General features: G+C 37.8%; 1 protein-coding gene and 1 pseudogene across 3 annotated transcripts in view; one reads left to right on the plus strand and one right to left on the minus strand.

Annotated features, from left to right (window-relative positions):
* The window catches only part of FBXL2 (F-box and leucine rich repeat protein 2), an 87118-nt gene that overhangs the window by 34600 nt on the left and 25685 nt on the right, over positions 1-26833 (minus strand). For 2 of the 3 annotated variants that reach the window (XR_004476765.2, XM_004279700.3), the window contains exons 3-5: positions 14495-14549; positions 14171-14245; positions 7996-8090 (exon numbers count right to left, since the gene is read on the minus strand). Coding sequence is in view for 1 of the 3 variants with exons in the window: in XM_004279700.3 (XP_004279748.1) it covers positions 7996-8090; positions 14171-14245; positions 14495-14549 (225 nt within the window). In the remaining 2 variants the exon portion in view is untranslated. Of the gene's footprint in view, positions 1-7995; positions 8091-14170; positions 14246-14494; positions 14550-26833 lie in introns of those variants that run through there. The other variant, XM_033405492.2, reaches the window with a different exon arrangement.
* LOC125965603 (60S ribosomal protein L31-like) lies at positions 22209-24499 on the plus strand (annotated as a pseudogene).

The raw sequence follows: 26833 nt of genomic DNA on the forward strand, positions 1-26833 counted from the left end.
CACAATAGCCAAGACATGGAAACAACCTAAATGTCCATCAACAGATGAATGGCTAAAGAAGACATGGTACATATAGACAATGGACTACTACTCAGCCATAAAAAAGAATGAAATAATGCCATCTGCAGCAACACAGATGTAACTAGAGATTATCATACTAAGTGAAGTAAGTCAGAAAAACAAATACCATATGATATCACTTATATGTGGAATCTAAAATGTGGCACAAATGAACCTATCTATAAAACAGAAACAGACTCACAGACATAGAGATCAGACTTGTGGTTGCCAAGGGGGATGGGGAGAGGGAGAGGGATGGACTGGAAATGTGGGGTTGGTAGATGCAAACTATTACACTTAGAATGGATAAACAACAAGGTCCTACTGTATAGCACAGGGAACTATATCCAATCTCCTGGGATAAACCATAACAGAAAAGAATATTTTAAAAAAAGAAAAGAATATTAAAATATATATATATACACATACATATATATGTATGTATAACTGAGTTACCTTGCTGTACAGCAGAGATTGGCACATTGTAAATCAACTATACTTCAATTAAAAAAAAGAAAGAAAGAAACTATGGCTGAAAACTTCCCAAACCTAAAGAAGGAAACAGATATCCAGAAAGCACAGAGGGTCCCAAACAAGATGGACCCAAACAGACCCACACCAATACATACAATTAAAATGGCAAAAGTTAAACAGAGGATTCTAAAGATAGCAAGAGAAAAACAAAAGAGTCATTTACAAAGGAACCCCCATAAGGCTATCAGTTGATTTCTAGCAGAAACATTGCAGGCCAGAAGAGAATGGCATGATATATGCAAAATCCTGAAAGGGAAAAACCTGCAACCTAGGATACTCTACTGACCAAGCTTATCATTTAGAATAGAAGGAGAGATAAAGAATTTCCCAGACAAGCAAAAACTGAAAGAATTCACAATACTAAGCCTACTCTAAAAGAAATATTATAAAGGATCTTCTCTAAATAGAGAAGCAAGAAAGCTAAACAAAAGAGAAAATCACAATAGGAAAGGCAAATATACAAAAAGATTGAAGATCACTTAAATAGATTAGTACATAGATTAAAAAACAATCAAAAAATTTTGTAGACGCAATTATAAATACAATAAATAGTAAAAGAATAAGCATTAAGATGTAAAATAGGACATCGAAATCACAAAATGTGGGGGAGGGGAGTATAAAAATGTAAATCTTGGGAATTCCCTGGCAGTCCAGTTGTTAGGACTCCACACTTCCAAGCCAGGGCGCACAGGTTTGATCCCTAGTCCAGGAACTAAGATCCTGCGTGCTGCACGGCGCAGCCAAAAAAATTAAATTAAAATTAAAAAGTAAATCTTTTAGAATGTGTTTGAACTTGTATGACTATTAGTTTAAAGCAAGTAGATATAGTTATGGGTCAGCATACTTGAACTCCAGGGTAAACACAAATCAAAAATATACAGGAGATTCGACAAAAAACAAAAAGAAAGGAACTCAAGCATGCTACAAAAGAAGAACATAAAACCACAAAAGAAATGAACAAAGAAGAACTACAAAAACTGGAAAACAGGAATTAAAATGGCAATAAATACATACCTATTAATAATTACTTTAAATGTCAATGGGCTAAATGCTCCAATCAAAAGACATACAGTGGCAGACTGGATAAAATGTAAGAACCTACAATACGCTGCCTACAAGAGACTCACTTCAGAGTGAAAGTGAGGGGATGGAAAAAGATATTTCATACAAATGGAAATGACAAGAAAGTGGGGGTAGCATCCTCATTTCAAACAAAATAGACTTTAAAACAAAGGCCATAAAGAAAGACAAAGAAGGACATTATATAATGATAAAGGGTTCAATACAAGAAGATATTACACTCTTTAACATAAATGTACCCAACACAGGAGCACCTAGATACATAAAATACTAACTGACATAAGGGGAGAAATGGACAATAATACAATAATAGTAGGAGACTTTAACACCCCTGACATCAATGGACAGACCATCCAGACAGAAAATCAGTAAGGAAACACAGGTCCTAAATAACACAACAGAACAGTAGAACTTAATTGCTATCTACAGGATACTACACACACACGCACCCAAAGGAATACACATTCTTTTCAAGTGTGCATGGAATATTCTCTAGGATAGATTACATACTTGGTCACCAATAAAAGCCTCAACAAATTTAAGAAGACAGAAATTATTTCAAGCATCTTTTCTGACCACAACCAGAAACTAGAATTCAACCACTGAAAGAAAAAATAAATGAACAAATATATGGAGATTAAATGACATGCTACTAAAAAAAGTGGGTCAACAATAAGATAAAGAAATCAGAAAATACCTTGAGACAAAAGAAAATGAAAGCACGACCTACAAAATCTATGTGACACAGCAAAAGCAGTTCTAAGAGGGAAGTTCATAGTGATATAGGCCTTCCTCAAGAAACAAAAAAATCTCATATAAGCAAACTAAACTACCACCTAAAAGAATTTTAAAAAGAACAGACAAAAACCCAAAGTCAGGAGAAGGAAGGAAATAACAAAGATCAGAGAGGAAATAAATACAATACAGATTTTTTAAGAAATAGAAAAGATCAGGGACTTCCCTGGTGGTCCAGTGGTTAAGACTCCACACTCCCAATGCAGGGGGCCTGGGTTTGATCCCTGGATGGGGAACTAGATCCCACATGCATGCCGCAACTAAGAGTCCGCATGCCGCAACTAGGAGTGCGCATGCCACAACTAAGGCCCCGCATGCCACAACTAAGACCCAGCACAGCCAAAATAAATATAAATTTTTTTAAAAAGAGTTCTCATCACAAGGGAAAAAAAAATTTTTTTTAAAGAAATAGAAAAGATCAATAAAACCAAGAGCTGGTTTTTTGAGAAGATTTTTTAAAAATCAATAAAACTCTAGCCAGTCACCAAGAAGAAAAAGAGTGGACCCAAATAAACAAAATAAGAAATGAAAGAGGAGAAATAAGAACTGATACCACATAAACAGAAAAAATCATAAGAGAATACTATGAACAGTTAGATGCCAACAAATTCAACAACCTAGAAGAAATGGACAAGTTTCTTAAAATATGCAGCCTGTCAAAACTGAGTCAAGAGACAGATAATTTGAACAGACCAATCACTAGAAATGAAATAGAATCTGTAATTTAAAACAACAACAACAAAAAACCCTCCCTGTAAACTAAAGGCCATGACTGGATGGCTTCCCTGGGGAACTCTACCAATCATACAAAGAAGAACTTATGCTGATCCTTCTCAAACTCTTCCAAAAGACAGACGAGAACACTCCCAAAGTCATTCTATGCAGTCACCATCACCCTGATACTAAAACCAGACAAAGACACTATGCAAGAAAATTACAGGCCAGTATCTTTGATGAATATAGATGCAAAAATCCTCAACAAGATATTAGCGAACCAAATCCAACAACACATAAAAAGGATTATATACCATGATCAAGTTGGATTCATTCCAGAGTTACAAGGATGGTTCAACATATGCAAATCAATTAACGTGATACACCACATCAACAAAAGACAAAAGCCACATGATCATCTCAAAAGATGCAGAAAAAGCATTTGGCAAAATTCAGCATCGTTCATGATAAAAACACTCTTACCAAAGTGGGTATACGGGGAACATATCTCAACAAAATAAAGACCATTTATGACAAACCCACAGCCAACATAATACTCAATGGTGAAAAGCTGAAAGACTTCTTGCTAAATTCAGGAACAAGACAAGGATGCCCACTCTCACTTCTACTCAACATAGTATTGGAAGTCCTAGCCACAGCAATGAGACAAGAAACAAAAGGTATCCAAATTGGAGTGGAAGAGGTAAAACCGCCACTATTTGCAGATGACATGATGCTCTATGTAGAGAAGCTTAAAGTCGCCACATAAAAACTATTAGAACTAATAAATGAATTCAGCAAGGTAGCAGGATACAAGATAAATATACAGAAATCTGCTGCATTTCTTTACACTAACAATGAAATACCAAAAAGAGAAAGTAAACTAAAAAAATTCCATTTAAAATTGCATCAAAAAAAAACAACCTAGGAATAAACTTGGCCAAGAAGGTGAAAAACCTATATGCTGAAAACTATAAAACATTAATAAAGGAAACTGAAGATAATTCAAAGAAATGGAAAGATATCCCATGCTCTTGGATTGGAAGAATTAATACTGTTAAAATGGCCATACTACCCAAAGCAATCTACAGATTTAATGCAATCCCTATCAAAATACCCATGACATTTTTCACAGAACTAGAATAATCCTAAAAATTATATGGAACCACAACAGACCCAGAATTGCCAAAGCAATCCTGAGGAAAAAGAACAATGCTGGAAGCAGAAGCATAACCCTTCCAGACTTCAGGCTATAGTACAGAGATACAGCAATCAAAACAGTGTGGTACTGGCACAAAAACAGACATAGAGATCACTGGAACAGAATAGAGAGCCCAGAAGTAAACCCATATACCCACAGTCAATCTACGACCAAGGAAGCAAGAATATACAACGGGGAAAAGACACTCTCTTCAGCAAGTGGTGTTGGGAAGCTGGACAGCTGCATGTAAATCAGTGAAGTTAGAACACTCCCTCACACCATGCATAAACTCAAAATGGCTTAAAGACTTAAATATAAGACATGACACCATAAAATTCCTAGAAAAGAGCATAGGCAAAACATTCTCTGACATAAACTGTAGCAATACTTTCTCAGATAATTTTCCCAAAGCAAAAGAAGTAAAAGCAGGGCTTCCCTGGTGGCGCAGTGGTTGAGAGTCCGCCTGCTGATGCAGGGGACACAGGTTCATGCCCCAGTCCAGGAAGATCCCACATGCCGCAGAGCGGCTAGGCCCGTGAGCCATGGCTGCTGACCCTACGCGTCCAGAGCCTGTGCTCCGCAACGGGAGAGGCCACAACAGTGAGAGGCTTGCGTACCGCAAAAAAAAAAAAAAAAGAAGTAAAAGCAAAAATAAACAAATGGGGCCTAATCAAACTTATAAGCTTTTGCATAGCAAAGGAAACCATGAACAAAACGAAAAAACCACCTATGGAATGGGTGAAAATTCGCAAACGATGTGACCAACAAGGGATTAATTTCCAAAATATACAAACAGCTCATATAATTCAATATTAAAAAAAAAAAAACAGGGCTTCCCTGGTGGCGCAGTGGTTGAGAGTCCGCCTGCTGATGCAGGGGACATGGGTTTGTGCCCTGATCCGGGAAGATCCCACATGCCACGGAGCGGCTGTGCCCATGAGCCAAGGCCGCTGAGCCTGCGCGTCCGGAGCCTGTTGCTCCACAACGGGAGAGGCCACAACAGTGAGAGGCCTGCGTACCACAAAAAAAACCCAAAACAAAACAAAAAACAAACAAACATTACAATCAAAAAATTCGCATAAGACTTAAATAGACATTTCTCCAAAGAAAACATATACATGGCCAAAAACCACATGGAAAGATGCTCACATCACTAATTATCAGAGAAATGCAAATCAAAACCTCAACGAGGTATCACCTCACAGTGGTCAGAATGGCCATAATAAAAAAGTCTACAAATAAGGAATGCTGGAGAGGGTATGGAGAAAAGGGAACCCTCCTACACTGTTGGTGGGAATGTAAATTGGTACAACCACTATGAAGAACAGTATAGAGGTTCCTTAAAAAACTAAATATAGAGCTACCATATGACCCAGTAATCCCACTCCTGGGCATATATCTGGAGAAAACCATAATTAGAAAAGATACATGGACCCCAATGTTCATGGCAGCACTATTTACAATAGCCAAGACACGGAAGCAACCTAAATGTCCATCGACAGAGGAATGGATAAAGAAGATGTGGTACATATATACAATGAAATATTACTCAGCCTTAAAAATGAATGAAATAAGCCATTTGCAGCAACATGGATGGAGCTAGAGATTATCATACTAAGTGAAGTAAGACAGACAAAGACAAGTATCACATGGTATCACTCATATGTGGAATCTAACAAAAAAAAATGGTACATGAACTTATTTACAAAACAGAAACAGACTCACAGATTTCAAAAACAAAGTTATGGTTACCAAAGGGGAAATGTGGAGAGGAGGGATAAATTAGAAGCTTGGGATTAACGTACACACACTACTATATATAAAATAGATAACCAACAAGGACCTACTATATAGCACAGGGAACTCTATTCATTATTCTGTAATAACCTGTATGGGTAAAGAATCTGAAAAAGAATGAATACATGTATAACTCAATCACTCTGCTGTACACCTGAAACTAACACTATATTTAAACTAAATATACGCCAATAAAAATTTTTTTTAAAAGGCACTGAGGGCTTCCCTGGTGGCGCAGTGGTTAAGAATCTGCTTGCCAATGCAGGGGACACGGATCCCACATGCCGCAGAGCAACTAAGCCTATGCACCACAACTACTGAGCCTGCGAGCCACAACTACTGAAGCGCACGCTCCTAGAGCCCGTGCTCCACAACAAGAGAAGCCACTACAATGAGAAGCCCGTGCACTGCAATGAAGAGTAGCCCCTGCTTGCCGGGGCTCTCTGAATCATGATTCTGTGATTATGCTTATCATTATTTCTCACAGTAATCTGGCCTCACGTATTAAAAATTTATATAGATATTAACATAGATTTCTGCTCTAAAATTTATGGTAAACCAATAACAGTCTTAGCTTTACAGCATAGTTTTGATATAGTTTCACTTTATAGGATAGTTTTTTCCTCATCTTGGCTCTATTCCAAGTGCCAAGATGAGAATGTGTTTCTTTGATATTCCTCACTGACAATCCATATCTTCACACTTATTTTAGTTTCTTTAATGGAACCACTATTAGATTTATGTTCTCTATTACAAGTCGTCTTAGGACCTATTCGGTACATTTAAGCTTCCTGTTAAAGCAGAATCAATCTATTCCACTGGTTTACAAAGCTTTTGAAGTATCAGAAAATTCTGATGACCTGAATTGATTAAAAAAAACAAACCCTGTGTTGCATAACAGAGGGAATGTTTTGATCCTTAAAAGATATTGATATTATGAATTGATTTTCTTAGCAATGGTGCAGATGTTTCAATTACAAATTCTACTGTCTGAAATTACTGTACACTGCACATTCTTACTGGAGGTCTGGAACTGATTATACTGTCATATGCTTAAGTCTCCAAGAGGTAGTCCGCTCCAAGATTCTAGGGGCAGTGCGTGTCCTAATTTAGCCAACCTCAAGCAATACAAGAGCCCACAAGGATAAAGACATAAAGGTATTAATTATGTCCTGTCTCCAGAAAAGCTCAAAGCACATGTCCTTAACAGTGGAGTGATAACATTTCCAATAATGGCTATCCAGTAAGAGGTGGGCAAGCATTTGGTTGCATAGGGTATATCCAACTATTATAAACTATTATTAAATGAATGTGATAATCACAACCCATGATGGTTAAGCAAAATCCCAGGCTATGCTAAGGAATTTTTTGAAAGAATTATTTTGTTAATTAGTATAATTTATACAAGAAGGTAGCCACAATTATGAGAAGGAACCTAGGAAGATGGGAAAGTGAAGAAAGGAAGACAGGTGAACTAATATCATAATATGATTATGTGCCAGGTACTACACATGTGTTATTTCATGTGATACCCAGGACATTCTCATGAAAGAGCTATAACTGCCTTCTCTTTGCAAAAGACAGAACTGACAACAAAGTGTTTGTCCCAAGGTCACATCCCTGACAACACTGGAGCTCGCTTTCTAGGTCAGGCCTGTTGGCTCCAAAATCATGATATTCTCACTACTCTATGCAAATTACCATAGAAAGATTTTAACAGAAGAAAAGCAAATAATATGCTTGGTTTATTTTTGCTCATGAAAATGTCAGCTACAAGCTGCCACGACAGAGTGAGTCACGGTGGACTGACTTACTTCAAGGAGGAATCTCCAACGCCAATGCAACCTCGCAAGCTGAGCTTCCTCAGGAATCCACCGCATCGCTTTGAGATGTTTTCCACCACTCGACCCTTCAGTGGAGAAAGTTGGAAAAAATCTTGTTTCATGCTGCTTATCTAACAGCAAAATAACCTGAAATTTAGGAACTGAATATGTATTTCCAGGTGTAATAGAAGGTATTTTGGAACATTCCTCCAACATCCCACTTCTGCTCCTAGTGTATAAAGGGGCTACAAGCACCGAAAAAATGTTTTCAATGAAAACATTAAGTATTTTTTTTAAATCACACACTATTTTTTGAAAGCCTTGACTCTGGAGTTAGGCCTTCCCTAGCCAGGGCTCATGGCTACTCCATCAATTACAAGGCTTTCTGAGGTCAAGCTTTTTGGGAACACTGCTGTGCTGGGAACACAGAGATCTAAAACAATGTTGCTCAAAAAAAGAAATTCTATGTAAGCTAAACATTACCACTCTAAAAATTTGAAGATGTATCATAAAATCTACTCCTCATTCTTCTTAGCAATCCCCTATTTAAACACATTTGCTTTAAAAATGGGAACTTTGGCTGGTACTGGCAGATACATTAGGGGAGGAAAAAAGAAAATGAACACTGATTAAGCACTTCTACTTTTTCAGGCATGATTTTAACACTTTCTTGTACCTGCTATGGCTCATTTAATATTCACAACAACCACATGGACTACTGCTCCACACTGAAGTAAGGAAGAGTCTATGTATGGAATACAGGAAATCCCTTAGGATATCTCTTAGTATTAATATGCCCTCTGATTAAAGTCAATGGAAAACTAAAAGCCAATCCAAGGAGACTACTCATGGCTTCAGGAATGATGGTTTGGGTCACTCTACCAGGTAAGGAACCACGACCAGCTGAGGTGCTTGCTGAAGACAAAGAGAATACAGAATGGGAAGCAGAAGGTAGTTATAAATACCAACTCTGACCACAAGACCAGTTACATAAATTAGGACTATAATTGTCATAAGTATTTTCTCCCTATTTTATTATGAATGCATGTGTGTGTGGTACAAATATGTATTTTTTTCCCTCTCTTATCCCCTTATCATGTGACACAACATGTACTGACTTTATATCGTAAGTATTTAAGTACTGTCAATTCTACATCAAAGTATTTAAGGCATAGAATATCAAGAAGAGTGAAATTGACTCTAGGACTTTACCTCCTCTTCTGAGGAAAGCCTGAGTGTCTTTCGGGTTGTACGCTGGATAGCTGTATCATATTAGGTGGAATTATGATCTTTGTTATCGTCTTTATTTGGAAATTAAGTATGGTTAAAGGACATGCCTATGGGTGCCAAGTTGACAAAGGGTGAACTTATGATTAATTTTATGTGTCAGCTTGACTGCGACACAGGGTGCCCAGACATTTGGCCAAACATTATTGCGGCTGTGTCTGTAAGGGTTTCTGGATGAGATTAGCACTTGAATCAGTAAACTGAGTAAAGCAGATTGCCCTCCCTAGTGTGGGTGGGCCTCATCCAATCAACTGAAGACATGAATAGAACAAAAAAGGCTGATTAAGAGAGAACTCCTGCCTGACTGCTGACATTGGTCTTTTCTGGCCGTGGACTTGGACTGAAACATCAACTCCTCTTGGATCTTGAACCTGCCAACTTTCAGACTGAAATTTACACCACTGGCTCTGCTGGTTCACAGGCCTTCTGACTCAGACTGGAGCTACATATCAGCTCTCCGGGGCCTCCAGCTTGCTGACTGCAGATCTTGGGACTTCTCAGCCTCCATAATCACATGACCCAATTCCTTATAATAAATCTCTATGTCTATGTTAATATACACTTTTTTTAACATCTTTATTGGAGTATAATTGCTTTACAATGTTGTATTAGTTTCTGCTGCATAACAAAGTGAATCAGCTATACGTATATATATATATATATATCCCCATATCCCCTCCCTCTTGCGTCTCCCTCCTACCCTCCCTATCCCACCCCTCTAGGTGGACACAAAGCACTGAGCTGATCTCCCTGTGCTGTTCGGCTGCTTCCCACTAGCTATCTATTTTACATTTGGTAGTGTATATATGTCAATGCCACTCTCTCACTTTGTCCCAGGTTACCCTTCCCCCTCCCTGTGTCCTCAAGTCCATTCTCTACATCTGTGTCTTTATTCTTGTCCTGCCCCTAGGTTCTTCAGAACCTTTTTTTTTTTTAGATTCCATACATATGTGTGTGAATACGGTATTTGTTTTTCTCTTTCTGACTTACTTCACTTTGTATGACAGTCTTTAGGTCCATCCACCTCACTACAAATAACTCAGTTTCGTTTCTTTTTATGGCTGAGTAATATTCCATTGTATGTATGTGCCACATCTTTATCCATTCATCTGTCGATGGACACTTAGGTTGCTTCCATGTCCTGGTTATTGTAAATAGTACACACGTATCTTATTGGTTCTGTTTTTCTGGAGAATCCTGACTAATACAGATTGGATCCATTATCTTCATTTTTCAAATAAAGAAATTAAATGGTTAAATTGCCAAGGTTACACTTTAGTGAGTAGTAGAACTGGGGTTTATAACAGGTTTCACTGACTCTAAAAGCTGTATGTTCTGCACAATTACCACCTCCACAAGGGAGAAAACATTGAAAAGACCATTTTGTTTCATTTTTAATACTTATTATCCTCACTTTATAAAACAGCAATCTTGACACTGAACTCTAAGCACTAAGAATTCACTAGGACACATCAAACCACAGTATCACAGAAGCAGGGCTCACACATATTATATCTGGCTAATAACTTAATTCAGTTGAAAATCCAAACTCTGATATTGCTGGTGACTTTATCTATGCTTTCTTGAGTCTTATCTAAGTTAATAATTAGTTTTTGGGGCTTCCCTGGTGGCGCAGTGGTTGAGAGTCCGCCTGCCGATGCAGGGGACACGGGTTCGTGCCCCGGTCCGGGAAGATCCCACATGCCGCGGAGCGGCTGGGCCTGTGAGCCATGGCCGCTGAGCCTGCGTGTCCGGAGCCTGTGCTCCACAACGGGAGAGGCCACAACAGTGAGAGGCCCGCGTACCAAAATAAAAAATTAATATTAGTTTTTGAACCAACACTCCAGACACCTGTAAAATAAATTTCTGTCAGTGGGAGGAAAAACATTATGACTTGGAAATCCAAGATAAATATTTAAGTACTAAATAAAACAGCAAAAACAACTCCACACCAATGTCTACAAATAGAGCACACCATCTATCTTCTCCATTCCATGTTAGTCACGTTTATACAAACTTCCTATTCTTCCTTTTTTGGAGTAAAAGTTTTTGTACTGGAATAAAAAAATTACATTCAGAATTTTCTGTTCCACTGTTTCCAACTAAGAGAAAAAAATGAGTAAATCCTTTTCAAATGCAAATGACACTGTGTAACATCTATTAGATAGTATGTTGTAGGTATGCATTTTAGAAAGAAGGGCTTTACAGAAAAATAAGGCCTAATGGAGAGACCCTTGGACTTATGAGTTTTAGATAACATACTACTTGGTTATTTCTCATTTTTGGCCTCACAGAATCTTTAATGACCATGAAGACTAACAACAAAATGTTCAACTTTTAAAGGCATGGAAAATGCCTAAACATCAGGGAAACCTGATGTTTACTTAGGAGAGAGTGATGCTCAAGGAGAGGCCCAATGCACATTAGTCACCTGCATGTGCTATTCTGCCTTTTCTTTGAAATTCAAGTCATGAAACCCACTGTTCAAGGTACCTACTCTCTCTTCTTACTAGGTGAGGGACCTCAGGTAAGTTACTCAAACTTTTTGTGCCTCAGTTTCTTCAACATGGTGTTTTTGAGAAGATTAAATTAATTAATATACAAAAAGTGCTCAGAAGAGTGCCTGGCACACAGTAAATACTCTTAGTCCTGATCCTTGGCACCTTTTCTATTCTCTCAACAGATCCATAAATCACCACTTTCGTCCCAAAGAAATGAATTTGAGACCATGAGTTTATCCATGGGATGCTTCCCAGTATAAGCATCCAGAGGGTCCTGTTAGTGTCTATGGGAGGCCCCACACTTGGTTCAGAATCAACCTGGACTCAAAGTGGTAGCCCAAAGGGGTAACTAAATAGTATTAGACTATATTTTTCACATGTAGTTCTCTACGTAACTGGTAAACCATAAACTGGTCTGTCGTTGGTAGAAGTACTCAAGTACTTCTGCAATGTGTTTATATAGCTGTAGTCAGCAGTCAGCTAAAATTGTGAAATCAAATAATGCACAAGGTAATGACATTTACTTAAAATAGAATTTTTTTTTTTTGACCGCACTGCACTGCACGGCTTGCAGGATCTTAGCTCCCTGACCAGGGATCAAACCCGCATGGAGTCTTAACCACTGGACCACCAGGAAAGTCCTGAAATAGTATTTTTTAATATCTGAATTTAAAAGTTTTTTATGTGCATTCCAGAAAGTTGTAGTTTGGAAAAATCATCAAAGAAAACTGAGGAGACAATTAAAAAACCACAGAAAAAAATTTTTTTACAAAATTTTTTTAAAACAATGACTCTTTGGCCAGAAGAAATGACTACAATTTTTGGAGTTTAATGTTCTCCTCAACATCACTAAGTAACACAATGAACCATGAACTACAGATTATCAGTTTGAAGGGGAATTACATGTCAGCATGTTTGGGTAGGGCACTGTTGCAATCGCGAAATCTGGAAAGAGCATTAAAGAATTCCTGATTCAGGGACCAGAGTCCAAGCCAGGAGCTACAGCTTATCTTTCCAGGGAGCATGAGAAGCCCTGAGGCCCCTGACAGCTTCCAAGCTCAGAGCACAGCAACCTGAGCAGTGGGAAATACTGTGCTCAGCCCCACCTCCTGTAGGGGATTCTGCTCCACTGGTTTGAGATGGGACCAGAGCCTGGCAAGCAGCAAGTAACCTAGAGAAGGAGGTGATAGGCCTCCACCACTGGCCATCAGTTCTTGTAGGTAACACCAGCTTAAGTGAGTCACAGGAAATTGTTTGGGCCCATCTCACTGTTAAACACATTCATTTCCTTATCCATTAAAAAAGATACAAAGAATTTACTTCAATAAAAACAAGTGATAAACATGCTATGTGAGTAACTGAATTAAAATACAATTCCAGGGCTTCCCTGGTGGCGCAGTGGTTGAGAGTCTGCCTGCCGATGCAGGGGACACGGGTTTGTGCCCCGGTCCGGGAAGATCCCACATGCCGCGGAGCAGCTGGGCCCGTGAGCCATGGCCGCTGAGCCTGCGCGTCCGGAGCCTGTGCTCCGCAATGGGAGAGGCCACAGCAGTGAGAGACCCGCGTACCGCAAAAAAAAAAAATACAATTGTAACTGAGTTGGCTAAACTAGAAATCAATAAGGTTTTACTAACATTGGGTAGATAATGAACTTCAACATCCCCAGACCCTTAAAACAGCACTCCCAACAATTACTATGTACAATGCTCTTTATTACTTCCGTTTCTTTTTGGTTATAAATTGGTATTTAATATTAAAGTTGTTTTAAAATAAACTTTTCTCATTTGACCTGGTTTACCACTCTTAAATGAGGATATTTACATATTTCCAGATAAATATACCAGAATCCTGGAATTATAAAGGCTCTAAGGATTATTTCACTTCTTCATTTTATAAATAATATAACTGAGGCACTAAGAGAGTAAATGTCTTAAGTGGCTGAGCTGGAGTTATATCTCATAATTCCAGCCTCATTCCCGAGTCCCTGCTTCTGCCATTTCTCCATTCCTGATGCTGAATTAGAATTCTCAATGGAGTTTTCAGATCAATAAATATTTGTCAAGAGTCTCCTAAGATAAGCATTGAACCAGGTGTTAATGATACAGGTGTGAGGCTTTGAAAAGCTGAGTGGTAAAACTTAGATTATAAACATGATCAAGGGGGAAAAGTAAACGTCTGTTACTGATAAAAGTAAAAAGTAAAATGCAAACAGAATTTTGGTCTTGAAGTATGCAAATATCTTCCAGGTTTTTTTCCTCTCTATTCCACCTTGGCACCTTCATATTAAATCTAAATGCAGCAAAATAAAAAGGCAGGAAAGAGTGAGCAGTTTACTTATCTTTTAAAAAAGTCTTTTGTCTAAAACAAGGTTAACTTACCTCTACATCTGTTTGAAAGTTAAAAAGGTCTATTCTTTGCCAGTTGCTTCCATCCAGGGCTAAGATATTCCAAGCCTGGGAGGTTGGGAGAGATTAGGGTGAAAAAGATATATTTATTGCGACTGTTAAGGAAAGTCTTGATTCAACCTTTATTATTTCCAAATGTTTATTCATGATAGACATTAAGCTGATAATCAAATGTGGAATTATGGTAACATTGTGTTATGTTACATATAAAAGATGACATTTTAATTTTTAACTTGAACTTATCCTCATTCTAATAAAACTTGTATTTCTTGATTACAAATTTGGTTAATACTCTACCTTGGAAATCTGTGCACATCGGCACAAAGTTACTATATCCAAGAAGGAAAATATTCTAGGAAGAAAGGGGGAAAAAAGCACAAAAATAAGATGGTGTTAACATTTTAGAATATTTATAACTTGAAAGATAAAATCTAATGAGCCATTTGGATATTCATAACTTTTTCAAGATTCCTCAATTCGTAATACACAAGTGCACTATAATTGTTCATCACTACTATGACATATTAAATGTTTGCACATTCCAAAGCTGTTTTAGACACACTACACAAGTCCCCTTAACCCAGAATTCATTAAACTTTTATTTCCCTTGTTCTAAGTCATGGACATGGAACAGTAGATCATAACCTGTTCTATTCAAAGACCAATCTCTCGGGACTTCCCTGCTGGCACAGTGCTTAAGACTCTGAGCTCCCAATGCAGGGGGCCTGGGTTCAATCCCTGGTCAGGGAACTAGATCCCACATGCATGCCACAACTAAGAGTTCACATGCTACAACTAAGGAGCTGGTGAGCCGCAACTAAGGAGCCCAACTGCCACAACTAAGGAGCCTGCTGGCCGCAACTAAGACCCCGTGCAACCAAATAAATAAATAAATAGATGAACATAACATCAATCAGTGAGCTGTAGGAGACAACTTTAAAAAAAAGACAAAAAAAGACCAATCTCTCACCTCCCAGGCATTGAGCCTAGTGAGGGCTAAATCATTCTAATTCCTATGCAAACCCCACTTTTGGTGGTAGACGCATGAAACAGGCTCAGGTGCCTGAGCCTCAAATAACACGGCCAAGAAAAGCTCAACAATAAAACCCACTCACTTTTTATCTATCTGCTCACAGGGCAGAAAGATGGAGCTCATTTCCTGAGCAAAAGCCAAGAAGTTACAGAAGATGGGAAAGATGGGGAAAAAGAAAAGCAGAGAGAAGCAAACAAAAGCTTAGTTGACACCAGCAGTCCCCCAGTGGAAGCAGTAGCTGTCAGCATGGCAGGGTCAGAGGGAGGTTCTGACATTCTGGCAGTGGAGATGAGCTGCTGATGATAGCACAGTGGCAAATAGCTGTGTGTGCCTCAGCGCTCCGCAGTCACAGCTGAAAACAAAGAGCAGCTTTCCTGAGAGACAAAGAGTAGATGGGGACGAGGTCAGGGACAAACAATAGGGTCTCAATCCCCAGAGTACCGGAAGGTAAATATGAGGGTCTGTGCCTGTGTGTGTGGAAGGTGAAATGGCAAACAGCCACCTAAAAAGTTCTCCAAAATTCTCCAAAGGTAACAATCAGCAGTGCATGGAAAATCCATGGGCTTGGAGAAGATAGTAGATCCATAAAACACCAGAGCACTGCACCCTACAATAAAGCACCCACAGGCAGCACCACGGGGCCAGTGACAGCGTAGATACTGTTCTACAATATAGGCTCCAATCATTTTCTAGAGAAAAGCAAAGGACAGAAGCATAACAGCTGCACTGATCTTAAAAGACTCAATGGAACTTTGTACATAGGAAAATGCCGATGGCTGGAAATGTGTACTTACATATATTAAACATATTTCAGGGTGTCTGCACATCTACATTGCTTCTGTGGTAATACATCTTGCCCCACCACCACAAATGTCTGTGTTCTGTGCCATACAAACATTCCACAATGAGCCACAACTGATCGTCAGCTCACGAAAAGACAAGGACCAGATAGAGAAATGAGTATGGTACAGCAGAATCATATCACACACTGGCATTGGGTTCTAAAGTACAAGCTGAAGGTAGAAAGGAGTTAACTAAGTTTCCCTTGAAAATCCCTCAAGAATGTACCATCTTAGAGACCAACATACTCTATCACCTCTCAGTAATAATAACAATACTGATAATCATAGTTAACACTGATTATGCACTTACATGTGCTAGCTGTCACTCTTTAATTGTCACAACAATGCCATGAGGTGCTATTACGATCTCCATTTTACAGATAGGAACACTGGGACCTGCCAAGGCCACACAGATAGGAAGAGCGGAGCCAGAATTTGAACCCAGGTAGTCTGGCTTGAGAGCCCAAGCCCATGACCCTACACAAAGTGCCCTAGAAAGTTTAACACAGCTGTTGTTCCCTCAGGATTAGACTAGAATCTATTTCTTCAACTGCACAGCAGATGAAGCAGTCTGTGTTGAGTGAGCATGCTGTATGGAAAATATGTTTCTTTCCTTCTTCCTCTCTTTCTTTCTCTTTCTTTCTTTCTTTCTTTCTTTATGGCCAAGCTGTGTGGCTTGTGGGATCTTAGTTCCCTGATCAGGGATCGAACCCAAGCCCTCAGCAGTGAAAGCATGGAGTCTTAACCACTGGACCTCCAGGGAATTCCCAAAACATGTCTCTTTAAACACTAAAATCACACTAACTCAAACAAGATGCTCACACATTCGGACACAAGTGAGAATCAATAGCTGGAACACAAGTTTGCATTTCTCATCTCATGCTTACTACCCAACATTATGATTACTGAATGAAAAAGTAGATTGCCTTCATTATTTACATTATCCCCCCAACACACATACACAGATACTTGAATGTGCACAAGTTAAACAGGCATGATAAGGGACTTCCCTGGTGGTCCAGTGGTTAAGACTCTGCGCTCCCAATGCAGGGGGCCCAGGTCTGATCCCTGGTCAGGGAACCAGATCCCACATGCATGCCGCAACTAAGAGTTCACATACCACAACTAAGGAGCCCACCTGCCACAACTAAGACAGAGCACAACCAAATAAATAAATACATTTTAAAATAGGCATGATAAGACTCCAAACTGCCAAATTAAGCCAAATTCCCAAATCATGTTCCAATGAATAAAATAAACACCCTGAATGACAGAGCCTGGAACATTGGTAATAGAAACAGAGATAGCTAAAGGAATAAGAGTAGTCAGAAATCAGGTTCTGGCCCTTCCAAAACTTTTTATTTTTTTCCTGGAAATTGCTTCCTACCTCAAATGTGTTAACTTCACCCTTCATTAGAAAAGCACTAAAATCGCAACTTGGTTATAAATAAATACACACAGGAGTATATAGGAATGGATTTTTTTTTTTTTTTTTTTTTTTGTGTGTGTGTTACGCGGGCCTCTCACTGCTGTGGCCTCTCCCGTTGCGGAGCACAGGCTCCGGACGCGCAGGCTCAGTGGCCATGGCTCACGGGCCCAGCCACTCCGCGGCATGTGGGATCTTCCTGGACCAGGGCACGAACCCATGTCCCCTGCATTGGCAGGCGGACTCTCAACCACTCCGCCACCAGGGAAGCCCGTACTGCTGGACTTTGTATTCTGCTTCACTGGTCTGTCTGCCTCTGTGCCAATGAGACCCTGTTTTTATCATGAAGCTTCAAGCTCTTGATGTCTGGTAACGTTAAGCTCAACTTTGTTTTTCTTTTGTTAAAAATATTTATTTATTTATTTACTTACTTACTTATTTAGGCTGCCCTGGGTCTTAGTTGCCACTCGTGGGATCTTCACTGCAGCATGTTTAGTTGCGGCATGCAGACTTCTTAGTTGTGGCATGTGGACTTCTTAGTTGCAGCATGCGTATGGGATCTAGTTCCTTGGCCAGGGATCAAACCTGGGCCTCCTGCGTTGGACCACCAGGGAAGTCCCCAACTTTGTTTTTATTCATCAAAATTACCTTGGTTATTCTTGGCTACTCTTTTTTTTTTTTTTAATTTCCACTTATGTTTTAGGATCAGCATATCAATTTACACAAGAAAACTTTATAAAATTTTATTGGAATTATGTTGAATTTATAGAAACTTTGGGGAGAATTGGGATCTTGACAATATTAAGTCTTCCAACCCAGAAACATGATATACTCCATTATTTATTTAGGACTTCTTTAATTTCTCACAGTAATTTTTGTAGTTTTCCACATAGATGTTTTGTTCATTTTTAGATTTTTCCCCGCTGGTTATTTGATGATGTTACTATTAAAATGGAATTTTTAAAATGTCATTTACTAATTGTTGCTAGTATATATACTTAACTTTCATATACTATGTCTTGCATACAGCAACATTTCCAAATTCATTTATATATTCTAGTGATTTTCTACAAACAAAATCAATACATTTGAGAATAATGACAATTTTCTTCCTTCCTTTCCAATAATTATACTTTTTATTCTTTTTCTTGCCTTACTGAAGTGGCTGTGATCTTCTCTAGTACCAATAATTGTAATGAAAGACATCTTTTTCTCTTTCCCATCTCAGAAAAAGCTGTCACTCTAATCATTGATTACAATGTTTACTATAGGGCTTTCCTCCTGCCTTTTAAATTTTCTAAAGTTACTTTGTTACACACTATAAAATACCTCAGCTTTGCACATGCATGGTTTTAACAACATCTCTTTAACATTTGCTTATTTCCCCTTTTAAAAACATATTAAATATAAGAGCAGATAGTACATAGAGTTCCCATATATTACTGCCATTTTGAGAAACACATAACACACACACACAGTTTCCCCTATTATTAACATCCTGCATTAGTGTGGCACATTTGTTACAATTAATAAATTAAGACTGACACACTGTTATTAACTAAAATCCACAGTTTATGATAAGGTTCACTCTTTGTATTGTACTATTCTATGGATCTGACAATATATCCACCATTATAGTATCATATAGAATAGTTTACCACCCTAAAAATCACCTGTGCTTCACCTGTTAATCCCTTTTATCCTCCTCATGAACCTCTGGCTACGACTGTTTTTTTGTTTTTTTTTTTTATAAATTTATTTATTTATTTTTGGCTGTGTTGGGTCTTTGTTGCTGCACACGGGCTTTCTCTAGTTGCGGTGAGCAGGGGCTACTCTGTTGCAGTATGCAGACTTCTCACTGCGGTGGCTTCTCTTGTTGCAGAGCACGGGCTCTAGGCACGCAGGCTTCAGTAGTTGTGGCTTGTGGGCTCTAGAGCACAGGCTCAGTAGTTGGGGCTCACGGGCTTAGTTGCTCTGCGGCATGTGGGATCCTCCTGAACCAGGGATCAAACCCGTGTCCCCTGCATTGGCAGGCGATTCTTAACCACTGCGCCAACCACGGAAGTCCCGACTGATCTTTTTAATGTCTCCATAGTTTTTCCTTTTCCAGAATGTCATATAATTGGAATCATAAGTATGTAGCTGTTCATATTAGCTTCCTTCACTATGCACATGTCTTTAAGGTTCCTCCATGTCTTTTAGTGGCATGATAGCTCATTACTTTCTATTGCTGAATGATATTCCACTATATGGATGTATCACTGTTTATCCATTCATTTATATAAGGACACCTTGGTTGCTTCCAGTTTTCAGTGATTATGAATAATCTTGCTATAAACATTTGTATGCAGGTGAATATGTTTTCTACTCAGTTGGATAAATACCTAGGAGTGTTGAGTGCTAGATCATGTAAGTTTAGAAGCTGCAAAATTGTCTTCCAAAGTGTCTATACCGTTTTGAATCACCAGCAATGAGAGTTCCTGTGCTCTGAATCTTGCCAACATTTGATATTGTTCAATTTTTAAATTTTAGCCATTCTAATACACATAGAGTGATATCTCATTTAGTTTTCAATTCCCTAATGACATGATAGCAAGCATCTTTTCATATGCTCATTGCCATCTGTATATGTTCTTTGGTGAGGTGTCTATTCAGATCTTTTGCCCATTTTTTAAATTGGTCTGTTTTCTTGTTGGATTTTAAGTGTTCTTTGTATATTGTGGACATCCGTCCTTTATCATACATGTCTTTGCAAATATTTTCTCCCAATCTGTGGCTTGGCTTTTCATTCTCTTCTCAGAGAAGAAGTTTTTAATTTTAATAAAGTCCAACTTACCAATTTTGTCTTTCATAGATCATGCTTTTGAGGTTGTATCTAAAAACTCACTGTTAAACCCAAGGTCACCTACATTTTCTCCTATGCTTTCTTATGAAAGTTTGATAGTTTGGGGTTTTACATTTAGGCCTATGATCCATTTTGAGTCAATTTTTGCGAAAGGTGTAACGTCTATGTTTACATTCTGTTTTTGCATATAAATGTCCAATTGTTCCAATGCCATGTGTTGAAAATATATATTTTCTCCATTAAATTGCTTTTTCTCCTTTGTCAAAGATCAGCTGATTTTGTGTGGCTCTATTTCTGAGCTCTCTATTCTATTCTCTATGTTCCATTGAGTTGTCTATTCTTTTGCCAACACCATACTGTCTTGCTTTTTTTTTTTTTTTACGATTTATTTATTTGGCTGCACTGGGTATTCATTGCTGCACGCAGGCTTTCTCTAGTTGCAGCGAGCAGGGGCTCATTGCGGTGGTTTCTCTTATTGCAGAGCACAGGCTCTAGGCGCGTGGGCTTCAGTAGTTGTGACACGTAGGCTCAATAGTTGTGGCTTGTGGGCTCCAGAACACGGGCTCAGTAGTTGCAGTGCAAGGGCTTAATTGCTCCACAGCATGTGGGATCTTCCCGGACCAGGGATCGAACCCATATACCCTGCAGTGGCAGGCGGATTCTTAACCACTGCCACCAGGGAAGTCCCTGTCTTGATCTCTAAAACTCTAAACTAAGTCTTCATAGGTCAGTAGTGTCAGTCCTCCAACTCTGTTCTTCTTCAGTAATGCATTGGCCTTTCAGAGTCTTTTGTCTTTCTACACAAACTTTAAAATAGATTTGTCAATATCCACAAAATAACTCGGTGGTATTTTTTATCAGCATTGTGTTGACTCCATAGATCAACTTGGGAAGAATTAACATTTTAACAATATTGAGTCTTCTTATCCATGAATGTGTAACATCTCTTTATTTATTTAGACCTTCTTTGATTTCTTTCACTGGAGCTGGAGTTTTCATCATATAAATCTTTTGCTAGATTTATACCTAAGTATTCATTTTTTGAGGCTAATGTAAGTGGTATTGTTTTTTATTTTAACTTCCAGTTGTTCACTGCTGGTGAACAATACCAGAAATGGCAATAGGAAAGCAATTACCTTCTGCATATTAACCTTGTATCGTGCAACATTATATAACTGCTTATTAATTACAGGAATATTTTGTCAATTCTTTCAGATTTTCTACATACACAATCATGTAATCTACAAACAAAACCAATGTATACCTTCCCAATGTATACTTTTTCTTTTCTTTTCTTACCTAATTGTATTAGGTAGGACTTCAGCAGTACTGTGATGAACAGGAGTAGTAAGAGGGGACATCATTTTCTGGTTCCTGAGCTTGGGGATAAAGCAACCAGTTTCTCACCGTTAAGTACACTGTTAGCCGTAGGGGTTTTTTTGTAGATATTCTTGATCAAGTTGAGGAAGTTCCCCTCTATTTTGGGTTTGATGAGACTTTTAATCATGAATGAGTGTTAAAATTTGCCAAATACTTTTTCTGCATCTACTAATATGACCATATGATTTTGTTCTTTATCAGATCATTGATGTGATTGATTATGTTGATTTTTGAATGTTGAGGCATCCTTGCATGCATGAAATAAATCCCACTTGGTTATAGTATATAATTCTTTTTATACATTGTTCAATCTGATTTGCTAACTTTTTTTTGAAGACTTCTGCATCTGTGTTCACGAGAGATATTGTTCTGTACTTTTCCTTTCTATAATGTCTTTTTCTGGTTTTGGTATTAGGGTAATGTTAGCTTCACAGAATAAGTTAGGAATTATTCTGCTTCTATTTTCTGGATGACAACGTAGAGAATTAGTATCATTTCTTTCTTATGTTTGGTAGCATTCACCAATTAAATCATCTGCGTCTGATGTAGTAATTACATATATGTAATTGTGTCTGAAATGTGGGAGAGTATGTTGTAGACACGATGTTCATTTACCCTTAAAATACTCAAATACTTCCTAAAAACAAGGACGTTCTTTTTCAGAAACACAGTACAATTAACAAAACAAGGAAAACTAACACCGACACAATACTATAATCTATAGATCTTATTCAAAATCTGTCAATTGTCCCATTAATGGTCCTTAAAACAAAAGAAAAACTTTTTTTTCCGGCCCAGGATCACATATTGCATTTATTTGCCACGTCTCTTTAGTCTCTTCTAATCTAAAACAGTTTTTCAGTCTTTATCTTTCATGACTTTGCTACTTTTGAAGCATATAGCCAGTTACTCTGTAGAATGTTCTGCCATGTGTCTAATATTTCCTCACGATTAGACTCAAGTTATAATTTTTGTCAGGAATGCCACAGAAATGACATTGTGCTCTTCTTGTGCATTACATCAGGGGCATATGGTGTACATTTGTCCTATTAGTGATGATGCCAACTTTGATCACTTGGTTAAGATGATTTCTGCCGGTGTGCCCCATTATAAAATTACATTTTTTCCCTCTGCAATTAATATATATCTGTGGGAGATTAGTTGAAACTATGAAAACGTTTTGTTTCTCACGTCATACCTTCACATATCTCATTATTTCGAAACTGGTAAATAAAGGAAAAGAACGTCAAGCATTTATCCTGCCTTTCTTCTACATAAACTGTATCACTGTGTAAGCAAACAGAAGTGAAGTAATTATTTATAAAAGCATTCCATATCATATGATATCATTTATACATGGAATCTAAAGAAAAGGGGTACAAATGAACTTATTTACAAAACAGAAGTACAGTCATGGATGTAGAAAACAAACATGGTTACCAGGGGATAAGAGGCGTAGGGATAATTTGGGAGATTGGGATTGACATATACACACTACTATATATAAAATAGATAACTAATAAGAACCTGCTGTATACCACAGGGAACTCAATACTCTGTAATGGCCTATATGGGAAAGAATCTAAAAAAAAAGAGTGGATATATAACTGATTCACTATGCTATACACCTGAAACTAACAACACTGTAAATCAACTATACTCCAATAAAAAAAATTTTTTAAAGCAGTCCAACTAATAAATGAAGAAAAAGAATCAGAATATCATCATTTTGCAGCCCCAATAAGTTAATGATCTAGGCAATAAGCATACATAGATGCCAGCACAAAAAAAGGAAACCAAACATTGTGTAACTCCTAATAAAAGAACACACCACCACATAGTCTTACTAAAGGGATAGAACCTGAGTCTGATCAAACCTCTGGATCCAGCTGTCAATTTCCAAGAAATACAGATAAAGGAAACATGCTGAAATTGCACCATGAGGCTGCAATTAGCAAAACCCAGACTGTGGGAACTTCCACAATACATATCAAATAAGCCAAGTTCTTCAACAGATAAAACATGTAGAACAGAAAGAGATGGACAGGAGACCTGTTGATTATTAGAGACTTAAAGATTTATTAAATGAGCAAGACTAGCTGTTTTTTCCAACTGGAGCCCAGCAGGATGACTCCCACAAAGAAGGGTGGCAAGAAGAAGGAGGGCCAGTCTGCCATCAACGAGGTGGTGACCACAGAATACACTATCAACATTCATAAGCACATCCATGGAGTGGGTTTCAAGAAGCGTGCCCCTCAGGCACTCAAAGAAATCCAAAAATTCATCATGAAGGAGATGGGAACTCCAGATGTACACACTGACACCAGGCTCAACAAAGCTGTCTGGGCCAAAGGAATAAGGACTGTCCCATACCGTATCTGTGTGCAGTTGTCCAGAAAAATGTAATGAAGATGAAGATTCACCAAACAAGCTCTACATGTCGGTTACCTATGTACTTGTCACCATTTTCAAAAATCTACAGACAGTTGATATGGATGAGAACTGTTGATTGTCAAATAAAGTTATAGAACCGCCAAAAAAAAAAATGGGCGAGACTAAACTGTAATGACTAAGGATGCACATATGGATAATAGATCTATAAAGAAATGAAAATACAGTGAAAGCTATAAAAGTCAAGAAAGTGTTATTTCTGGAGAGGGAAGCAGTTATCATTTGGATGAGAAATGGAGGTGCTTCTTTGGTGACTGGCAAAGTTTTATTTACTGACCTAAGTGATGGCTAGGGTATTTGTCTAATATTTATGTTTTGTGTGGTTCTCCAACTATATATTATACTTCATAATAAAAACATTTTTAAGAAAAAAATGTTTCAAAGAAGCAATAATGGAAATTGATAAATACTTGAAACTGAACAGTAAAAAGAAACACTAAACTTCAAAACTTGTGAAATTCAACAGAAGCAGAGCTTTGAGACTATCACTCAAAGAACTTATCTATTATTAGATGAGGGAGCTGAAAAATAACTAGCTAAATGTCCAACTTAGGCAAGCTAAAGAAAACACAGTTAACCCAAAGAAAGACAAAGAATGGGATTTAAAAAGCTAGGAGTGGAAATCGTTAAAAAAGAAAAAAGAAAATGATAGAAAATAATAAAACCAATGTCATCAAGAAGACAAGAGGATGTAGAGAAAAGGGAACGCTTGTACACTGTTGGTGGGAATGTAAATTAGTTCACCTACTACAGAAAACAATATGAATGTTCCCGAAAAAATTTTAAATAGAATTACCATATGATTCAGCAATTCCACTTCTGGGCATATGAAATAAAAAAAGGATATTGAAGAGATATATGGCCTCCCATGTTTACTGCAGCATCATTTACAAGAGCCAAGATATGGAAACAACGTAAGTGCCTGTCAACCAATTAACAGATAAAGATGTAGTAATACTTACAATAAAATATTACTCAGCCACGAGAATGAAGAAAATTCTGCCCTCTGTGACAACATGCATGGATTCTGAGGACATTATGCCAAGTAAGATAAGTCAGAGAAAGACAAATACTGTACGATATCACTTATATGTGGACCTAAAAGTCAAACTCATAAAAATAGAGTAAAATGGTGGTTACCAGGGTCTGGGGGGAGGGGGAATAGTACAGATGTTGTTTAAGGATACGAACTTGCAACTACTAGATACGTAAGTCCTAGAGATCTAATATACAGTATAGTGATTACAGACAACAATACTGTAGTATTAAGACCAAACATGCTAGGAGACTAGATCTTAATTATTCCCATCACAAAAAATAAATGATAATTATGTGGTGTTCATAGGTAGCTAACACTACAATGGCAATCATATTACAATATATAAATGTACCAAATCAACATGTTGTACACCTTAGATTCATACAATGTTATATGTCAAATACAAATACATATTTTTTAAAAACTGTTACCACCTTTGGAAACACTGGCTTTATCAAGAGCTGTAAAAATGTTCTCCTCCTTTGATCCAGTAATTCCTCTTCAGGAAGTTATCATAAAGAAATAATTCAACAAAACAAAAAATTTTAATTTCAGCATTTTCTAAAATTTTATTTCAGCATTATCTAAAATTTTTAAAAAGCAACCGAAAGGTTAAGTAAATCATGACATAAACTCCATGGACTATTAAGCAGCCATTGAAGTGGTAATTATGAAAAGTATGTGGTAATAGGGAAGAGTAATCATTAAATGTTAGGTAGGAAAAAGCTCAGAGGAAAATGCTACGTTCCAAGCACTTCCAACTAAGCACAAATAAATATATATATGGGCCAAGAGTAGAAGGAAACTAAACTGTGCAAGATTTCCCAAATACAGCATGATTTTTTGCAAGCTGTTTCCTCTGCCTTGAATGTTCTCTCACACACAGGCATACATATGCATACACACACATAAGTACACATTCAGATACACTCCCATATACAAATAAACATGCCCAATACACATACTACCATACACAAATATATACTAATGTACACAATGTTCTGGGCATAAAAACAGATACATAGATCCATGAAACATAATAAAGAGCCCAGGAACAAACCCACACATATATGGTCAATTAATTTATGACAAAGGAGCCAAGACATACAATGGGGAAAGAACAGTCCCTTCAATAAATGGTGCTGGGAAAACTGGACAGCCATATGTGAAAGAATGAAACTGGACTCCTGTCTCACAACCACAAAAATTAACTTAAAATGGATGAAAAGACTTGAATGTAAGACCTGAAACCATAAAAGTCCTAGAAGAAAACATAGAGGGTAAGCTTCTTGACCTAAGTTTTGAAGATGATATTTTGGATTTGACACTAAAAGCAAAGGCAACAAAAGCAAAAATAAACAAGTGGGACTACATCAAACTAAAAAGCTTCTGCACAGCAAAGGAAACCATCAACAAAATGAAAAGGCAACCTACTGACTGGGAGAAAATATTTGCAAACCATATATCTGATGAGTTAATACCCAAAATCTATAAAGAACTCATACCACCCAATAGCAAAAAAAATTTCAATTAAAAAATGGGCAGAGGATCTAAATAGACATTTTTCCAAAGAAGGCACACAAATGGCCAAGAGGTACATGAAATATGCTCAACAACACT

Source organism: Orcinus orca, chromosome 10 (assembly GCF_937001465.1).
Source record: "Orcinus orca chromosome 10, mOrcOrc1.1, whole genome shotgun sequence".
In the NCBI taxonomy this organism is placed as follows: Eukaryota; Metazoa; Chordata; class Mammalia; order Artiodactyla; family Delphinidae; genus Orcinus; species Orcinus orca.